General features: G+C 47.9%; 1 protein-coding gene across 1 annotated transcript in view; it reads left to right on the top strand.

Moving 5' to 3' along the window:
- The window catches only part of ILDR2 (immunoglobulin like domain containing receptor 2), a 36236-nt gene extending 27927 nt beyond the window's left edge, over window positions 1-8309 (top strand). Inside the window, exons 7-10 of the mRNA XM_075723022.1 lie at window positions 3731-3847; window positions 5586-5796; window positions 6724-7414; window positions 8274-8309. Of these exons, the coding sequence (XP_075579137.1) occupies window positions 3731-3847; window positions 5586-5796; window positions 6724-7414; window positions 8274-8309 (1055 nt within the window). The remainder of the gene's footprint in view (window positions 1-3730; window positions 3848-5585; window positions 5797-6723; window positions 7415-8273) is intronic.
- Window positions 8310-8982: the final 673 nt, after the last annotated feature.

The raw sequence follows: 8982 nt of genomic DNA on the forward strand, positions 1-8982 counted from the left end.
GGACTTAATCCCTCAACTCAGGACTTGACAGGAAGTACTACGTATTGCAAACAAAACCATTATTACAGAGTTTTAACAATTGTGGCAAGACAACAGAGGTTCTTAAGCTTTTTTTTATTTTTAATTAATATTTTTTGCAGTAATATGGACAAACCCTTAGCCTGGATCATGCACCTGTTGTTCAAGGTGTTCCTTGAACTCTGGAGCTAAGGAAGGGTGATACCCTGCATCCTGTTCCTTTTCTCTTAAGGTCCTCCATAATGCCAGAATATCCCCTAATTACAGGCTGTAGAAGAGACAACATTATGTGGCTGTTCCAAGCTACTTATTTGCTGGTTGGCCAGACAACAAGCTAAACAAAACAAATAATGGTTGAGTTTATAATAAAGGCCTTTTCTCAGAAGGCGCACTAATTATGGTCTCCGAGTCCTCCATGCAGCCCGCGTAGGTCTAATCTGAAACTTGGTATCTTTGAGACTTCAACCTTTCTGTCAAGTTTATTTAAAAAAATGGGATCAGAAGTGCTGGGGTACAGAGACTGGAGAATTCTGTAATCCTGGCTGCCAGGCTAAAAAGGACAGCCTTTGCCCTAGATAGTTTCTGTGCTTATAAACGACCCCTGTGAGGTGATCTAGTGAGCAAACTCAGGCATGAGGATATTTAGAAAATTCGTCAAGGGTTACATAAAATCTGTGTGACAAAGCTCCAGTGAAGCCTAGGAACTCCATCCTAAACTTAGGGCTGAACAGGGGAAAAAAAAAGACCAAACCTTTCAGCTCTCTTACTTAGAAGACTGTCGGCAGCACATAAGTTAGAATGTATGCTCTATTTTAAAGGCAGTGGTTTCCTGAAGACTTTTGCACAGATTCCTTAAACCATGCACACAGGGAAGCTTTTGGTCTGAGAGCTGGACTCCAGACCTTTAATATGGAAAGTGTATAAGGATGAGACATCATTTACTTCCTAACTACACTTGTCTGAAAAAAATATTAGTGCTGTCCTTTCTGGGGAGGGAAACGGCTTACAGTTTTGGCTGACTTGGTTCCACCCACAGAAGAATAAAAAAAGTGTCTAGTTAAACACAAACATTAGAAATTTATGAACTGTTCAGGAGAAGAAAATATAGTCTAACAGGGAAGAATGTTCCATTCCCTTTGACTTCAGTGGATGGTTCTGGACAAGTGCTTAACACCTCTGCGTCTTTTTTTCCCTTATAATTAAGATGGGCCTAAAAATAGCCAGACCTTATTAAAGGGTTATGGCAATTTACAGATGAAGAAGGGTGTGAGGAGGAAACAATAATATCTTTGGTTCTCACACGAAGGAATAATAAAGAGATTTAATAAGTTGAACATTCAATATCATTGCGAGAAGTATTTAATAAATAAACGTAGAGACAAAATATGCTTCATCTATAATGGAAAATACTTTTTATGAGCCGTTCACGGTCATTTTTGCAGATTTAAATCCAAAGTTAATTTCTAGATGCTTACAGAATTAACCCAAGAAATTCATTTGCCTTTTGATACACGGCTCCAATAGCAAGTCAAGCATGAAGCTAGCATGAAGCCTAGTTAATTCCCCATCAGTTCCAGGAGCTATAGATGTTGCCTAAATAGATACTTGGCACAGCCTCAGCGCAAGTAGTGGCTCTGGGGAGACAGATTCTGGAAGCTGCCTGTTCAAGTTCCCCAAAGGTTGTTAGTAGGTCAAAGTCATTTCCAGCTGATGGTCATTTGCTGGCCAGTGTAAATGAGGTGGCAGCTTAGCTGAGCTCCTGGTAGGCACATCAGAAGAAAGAATAGCGAGAGGCCTCTTTCCTGGCAAGCTACCAGACAGAGGTAAGCCACGATGGTGAGGTGAAGTGGAGAGCTTGCCTTGCTGTTGCTCGGGCAGTGCAGCAGGAGTCTTTGCTTCTGAGGCCAGTCAATCCAGCTCCTCTTCATAGCAGCAGCCTCACTTCAGGAGACGTGATGGTCTTCCATTTTGGCAGGCAGAGACAGCGTTCCTTGTGTTCTGTAAATCATTGTGTGCATTTGCAGTCATTGTGCACACATTCGTGGGGATAATAAAACACAGCGAAACTCCAGACTGCTGTCAGCTACGCTATCTGGAGACACATTGAAAGCAGGACCCTGATACATCCATATTATATTTTAACTTCTAATACCTTTCCCAAGTACAGATACACAGGTAATATTTCAAGATGTAGTTACTTACCTTACATGTGCACAGTCAAAACCCACAGTAAAGCACTTTCCTCCTCAAGCAATTTGTGGGATTATTACAGGAATCGTTCTACCCATTTCTATGGAACAGCCATTTCTGAAGCAGAGCATGGTTATTTAATAGTGCACAAACACATGCACAGCAGTTTAGGACAGAAGGTGCCTGAGAATACCTCTGCCAAGTCCTTGTTCAGCCCACACAGTGCATACTATGCAATGTACTACCAAACCCATATGTTAGTAGCTTGATGTATCGGGGTGTGGAATAAAACAGAAAGAACAGGTTGGCTCAAAACCACTGTCCAGGTATTTAAATCGTGCCACAAGAGGAGCACTCATGCAAAACTGCAATATTCACATGAGGGAACATATTTAGCCCCATGCAAGGCAGGCAGGTTCCATTTTGCAGTGCTAGGTGAATTGTCTTCATGACAGTTCTCTAATGAGGCTGAATTTGAGGGTTGTAGTCCTCTTTTGTACTGAGACCTGTGTTTCTGTCAATCTTGAAATAGCCCCAGGCTGAGACCTTTGTTAAATAATCTGCTATAAAAGCCTTATTTTCTTCAAAGTCCCGATAGGTAGAGTTCTCTGCTTGCTGACTATAGACCTGCCTTGAAGTAGTTGGGCTGTTCATAGGGTTAGCAGGTAAAGCGTGCATGGAGCCAGCCTGCCAGCGTTAGAGCTGCTGTGGCTACAGGCATGTAGGGGCTTCTTTTCTACACACAGGAATGTGGAAAAACAAAAAAAGCTGTCCAGACTTTCCCTGCAAATGGAGTCAAGCACTTAGTGTACATGTGAGACACACCTTTTCTGTAAAATAAAGCGCGTAAAGAATGCCAGAGCAAGCAGTTTCACAGTTACCCAGTGAACTGATTGGCCCCATCATTGGATTCAGTATAAATCTCAAAGCAGTGCAATGTGCTTTGTGGGACTTTCTGTGTTTCTTTCTGTATTCTCTGGAGCTTCTCCTACCACATGCTCTTCAACCTGTGTGAGCAGAATTCATAGGGATGGGAGGGTGGAGTGGTCCTGCAGAGTGACAGCTCCCAAATGCTCAGCCACCTGCTTCCCCTGTAGACTGGGAGCTTACAGGCCCTGCGGCATAGAGGAAGCCTGATCTTCTGGGACTGCTTCTCCCATATCATGATGAATCCTTTCTGTAGTGCTGAGGAAGGGGAAATGAGTGGTACTTTTCTCTCTGCCATCCTCTGTGGGAGGTGGAATCACTCAGTGGCAATGACAGCACTTGATGCATTTGGTTGTACAGATGGGGCATTTCCAAACCATTTTTGCTGTTACTGCAAAGTTTATAAATGATGCAGCTGCTCACAACTTTGCATCCCACATTACAGACAAATTTCTTCTGAAGCAGGGACTGAATCTGTTTTGGAAGATGCAGCCTACCTGCCTGCAGATGTGAACTCAGCTATAGAAGCAATATTGTCAGAAAATCTCCTTGAACTTAAATGTGTTTTCCTCTAATGCTTTTCTTTTCTCCCTAGCAGTGCGCAAAGGGTACAGGATCCAGACTGACAAGGAAAGGGACTCCATGAAGGTGCTGTACTATGTTGAGAAAGAACTGGCTCAGTTTGACCCAGCTAGGAGGATGCGAGAACGATGTGAGGAACAAGCATGGTTTGATTTTTTTTTCCACCGACCTGAAAAAATGGCAAATTCATAGTTAAAAGTTCACTGGCTTTGCCTTAGAGCCAGCCTCTAGGATATGATGTCCAGGATATGGTACTTGGGGTAGATAAGTGTAGATTTTAGGCATCTACAGGTATGTTCTGATTTGAAAGATCTGCTGCTTACCTAATCATCCTTTATTAGAGCAAACAAGGTGAGGGATACTCAGATGTTCATGAAAATTGTCCACTTGGATAATTGAACTTTTGGATCATCAACATCTGAAAAGCCAAGTCCCCACAGCCTGTGGTGTGATAATAGCTGGGATATTGTCTTCACAATTTCTATATGTCTTACAGTGTGGTGCCTGCAAATTGCCAGCATGGCAGAATAGGAGAGGGGTGATTTTACTGAAAGTGTGTTTTGTGGGCTGCAATGACCACAGTGTGGTTTGAAGGATGCAGAAAGGTAGTTTGGAGTGGCTGTTGCCCTGCAGAAGGAGCAGGGACTACAAGAAAGATTCAGGAAACCAGGAGATTATCAGATTTTGGTCAACATAAGGTCAAAGGTGGTGCATGCATCAGTACTGACAGCTTGGCAGTCAGACAACTGCAGGTAAAGGGGAGGAGGGTGGTGAATAGGGACATGATGCAAACTCGGAACTGAGCTTCTGTGTGGAACTCCTCACTGTTTTCGATAGCCTCTTGCAAGCTTTATTTCCCTAAGTAAAGGCTGAGGCTGCACTTACAGGGTATCAGAATACAAACCCAAGTGAGGATCTTTCCACATTAGGAGGCACAGGTGCAGTAGCAGGACAAGGTGTGTGCATGAGGAGGGCTTGCAGTGCTGCTCTTTGGCCTCTAGCTGTTCTGTGTAGAGGACAGCAGCAGGCTGGGGGCTCAGTTCATCCAGGCAGCATCTGGCTCGCACAGAGCTAACCCACATTGGGCACTGGTAGAGGATCATTTAAAACAGATGCATGAGATCCTGCAAATCAATGAAGATAAGGGCTTTAGGGAATGACACTACATCAAAGCGCTGTACAGATTAGGCATAACTAACAAATTATATATACTTCTAAAACAGTCATTGCTGAGCACACTGTCTTCTCCACCCACAGGATTTACTATAAAAAGACCTCTCCAGATTGGTATGTCAGGCCTCCAGATGTCAATGTGCTTGACAGGGTAGAGACTGACAGTGATTCAGACAGTCTCTTACTTTTTTCTTAATCCTTTTTTGAGGGGGTTGTTTTTGTTTTAGCTGGGCAAGTCAGGCCAAATCCAGAGCCAGCCTGTCTCACACCATGAAAGGGGGAGGTGGCACAACTGCTGTGATGATGTTCCACCAAGCTCAGTGCCCACCTTGCGAGGGCGGAGGGCTCACCTGTTACTGAACCAGGGCTGAGGGGGGTATTTCTGCATGAAGGCTGAACTCAGTTATCTGGAACACAGGCATCTGATGCTGTTTGCGATATCCTTAGAATATCCTGCCTGGGTGCCGGTGTTCAGAAGACCTGTAGGTATAACAGCAGCTCTATGTCCAAACTGAGCCCCAAGAGTCTTGGGCAGGATCAGTCAAGGGTTTGGAGAAGGGCCTTGAATTCCATTTTGATTTTTTTCTGAAAAAGCTGCACCTGGGCTCACCACAGCCTTCCTGTCCTCTCCTCCCCTCTCACACATGCTATCAGGTGCTGCCTGCCTCATTTCTTTTCTGCAACCTCCCCTGCAGATAACAACACCATCTCTGAACTCAGCTCGTTGCATGAAGACGACTTGAACTTCCGGCAGCCCTACCGCCAGGTGCGAAGGAAACCTCTGCCTCCTGCAGGGGACCTGGATGGCGATGCTGAATACTGGGCAGGAGTGATGGGCGGGGGCAGCACATCAAGATCACAGGCTGTCTCTGATTACAGAGATGAGCGGGACAGTTTCCGGCACAGGTGAGGAGTGCCATGTTGGGAGGCAGCTATATCTGGCAAAGCAGTAAAGAAAGCAGAAGGGACAGACAGACTGGTAGCTCTTCTCCCTTTCCTGCTGTTCTGGTTCTGCTTAGCAGGACAGAGGGGTTCGAGAGAAACATGAAAACTGGCTATGTCATTCGACGAGGTCAGAACGAATCTGATTCCCACAAGCCTGCTGAAGACTACCCTGCTGGGCAAAGCTAGGTACCAGCCCCATTCCAGGTGGGATGTAAAAGTGAGATCAATAGGAAACCAAGCCACCCTTCCCAAAGTGCTCTCTTGAGGTTTGTACCTGATCCCTCCAGCACTTCCCAGTGCTGGTATGCTTTATTAGAAGTCACACCCTGGTGCTTTGGTGCAGCAAGACCTGTACTCCAGGCCTAAAGGACTGGCACTCTGGTGCCTAGAAGAGAGAGATCGCATCCTTCCCTCGCGTACCAGCAGCCCAGTCTCTCGAAAGCAATGGCAGGGATTTCCTTCCCTCAGTACTGGGCTATTGTGCCAGCTCACTCTCTTTAAACCTGCTTCACAGTTGCCCTGCTGTGAGCTTCTGTAGCCAGGTTCTTGGGTTTTCCCAGCAGGATATACACCTACAAGCTTTAGGGCCAAGGAGAAGCAAGTCCAGCCCTGCCTACTGGGGGACAAAGAAGGTGCACTCTGGGATTAATCTTGGGTAATGTTAGACATGTAGAGTCTGGGCTATCTGCACTAAGCTGCCTTTACAGTCAGCAGAGAGAAGCAGGGATTTCGAGGATGTAATGCATCTCTTCCTACAGAAGACGATGAAAAGAGGTCAGATGATTCATGCCCCAGGAGTGCCTGTTTCTCTCCGTTGTCTGTGAAGGCAGCTGAGGGGATGAGCGCAGCTGAATCCTGCTTTCTAACACTACCTCTTCCCTCCTCCAGCCAGCAGAGATCCAAGTCCGAGATGTTGTCCCGTAAGAGTTTCTCTGTGGGAGTGCCAGCCGTCTCTATGGATGAGCTGGCAGCCTTTGCGGAGTCCTACAGCCAGCGGACCCGGCGGGCAGACAGCCAGGAAACTCGGCGTTTCGAGCGGTCAGAGTCGCACGGCGGCCGAGGTGGAGGGCTGCCCCACCAGGATAGCTCCATGGAGGAGTACTACACCAAGCGTAGCAGAGGGAACCGAGAGCCGCTGACGGACTCGGATCGGGGCTGGTCGTACAGCCCACCCCGGAGACGGGCCCATGAGGAGAAGCACCTGCCCAGGCTGGTGAGCCGGACGCCCGGAGGGAGCCAGAAATACGATCACTCCTACCTCAGCAGTGTCTTGGAGAGGAAATCCCGGAGCTACGATGAGAGCAGTGACCACAGTGAAACCCCCTCGAAGCTGAGCTCGCAGGCCAGCCAGAGAGGAGGGGGAACATACTATGCCTGGTCACCACCCTCTACCTACAAAGCCGAGAAGTCGCAGCAGCAGCCGCAGCAGCCACCACCACCACCTCAGCAGGAGGAAGGGGAGGACACCCTGCCCCCGTACAGCGAGAGGGAGCTGAGCCGAGGCCCGTCGTACAGGGCCAGGGAGCAGGCCTACCTCAACGCCTCTGACAAGAAGAGGAAAAAGGACCCCAAGAAAACAGTGAGGCCACGTCTGGTGTTCCTGATCCAAATAGGCTGAGCGGGGAGCCACCAGGCAGGGGTTACTAACCAGAGTTTAGGGGCAGTGGGGCTCTCCAGGAGGGTAGAGCCTGGAGTCTGAGTGTGGGGAAGCCCAGGTAAGGGTAGTCACTGTGGGAAGAGGGCAGTCACTGGGGGTGCCGGAGGCCAGAAGGGGAAATAGCTCCTACACAGGACTCCACGACGGAGGGGAGAGACAGATGTGCCTGGGACTGGGGAGGTAAGGGATGTTTTTGGCATCTGTGGTGCCTGGTGATCCAAGGAAGTGGGAATTTATCTAGGGTTTAGGAGGATCATTGTAGGGAAGGGAACTTACCCAGGGCTTATAGAAATTACAGGGCATTGCTTTGCCCTCGACCCTTGTTAAGGAAGGGTTGAGAGGTTCTGTTCTTCTGGACTGGGACAGGGCTAGTAGCAAGGCATGGTGTAAAGAGACCTCAGGTCTTTCTGAAAGGGGTGAGATGACAGACCCGTGTGGGTGCGTGCCCATGAGCACGTGTATGGCCAATGCATGCCAAAGGCATTCCTCATGCAGGATACCAGCAAGTGCAAAACATCCTGCCACAGTCTAGTGAGGACTGATGAGTTCATGGCTGTCGGGGAAGGGGAGCTGGCTGAAGCCTGTTCCATGGGGGAGACCTTGTCACTAGAGCAGCTTGGCTGTTAGGCCTGAGCTTAAGTGGCACGTGTGAGAGAGGACAGGGGTGTGAGCAGACAAGGCTGTTGGCTGTTGGTTGTGTCTCTGTCAAAGCTACATCTGCCTCTTTGTCCATTCCATGAGTGCTTTCCTGTTGACATTTCTCTTCTCTCTTTCCTCTCAGAATGATTTCCCGACGAGGATGTCCCTCGTGGTTTGAAGTTGTTGTGGACATGTCGTGTTGACGGGCTGGATAGCGTGAGGTCGCTGCAGTGGAAAACATACAGAGCAACAAGCAAGACAGGCCTCTGTGAACCTTCGCAGCCACAAGCCATGGACTCTTTGTTTCCATTGTTTGTTTCATCAGGGGACCAGAGGCTTTCATAAGAGACATGAACAGCACTCGGTCTCAGAGGCTCTGGGAGTCTGCCAGGAAAATGAGGCCAGGGCTCTCTTTGGCACCCTGCTTTCCAGTGCCCTCCATTCTACGCTGGAAGGCAGCCACATCTCTACCGTCCCTGCAGCCCTGAACTGCAAGCAAGACTGCCTTTGTGCTTCTTGCCCTGTCTGATGTGCAGAGAGAGGCCTGTGTGCCTACCTCTTGCTCTCTCTGTCTCTTCAGTTCTCTGTTTGGATTAAATATTGTCTCCATACTTACACTTAGCGCCTTTTCTGTATCATCCCCGTGCTGGGAGGAGACCTTGTTCTTACAGCTGCAGACTGCCTCCAGCTGAGCGGGTCACAAATCGTGAAAGAAAAACTACATCCTTTCAGACTCTATAGAAAAGGACTGATGAGGTGTTACTTTGGCAAGGGCTGAACAGAGGGAGAGAGAGAGACAATTATGGGCTGGTTTGTTCAATATATTTAGTTCTGTTCATTGTGTGATGAGA

The sequence above is a fragment of the Pelecanus crispus genome, chromosome 1, assembly GCF_030463565.1.
Source record: "Pelecanus crispus isolate bPelCri1 chromosome 1, bPelCri1.pri, whole genome shotgun sequence".
Lineage (NCBI taxonomy): Eukaryota > Metazoa > Chordata > Aves > Pelecaniformes > Pelecanidae > Pelecanus > Pelecanus crispus.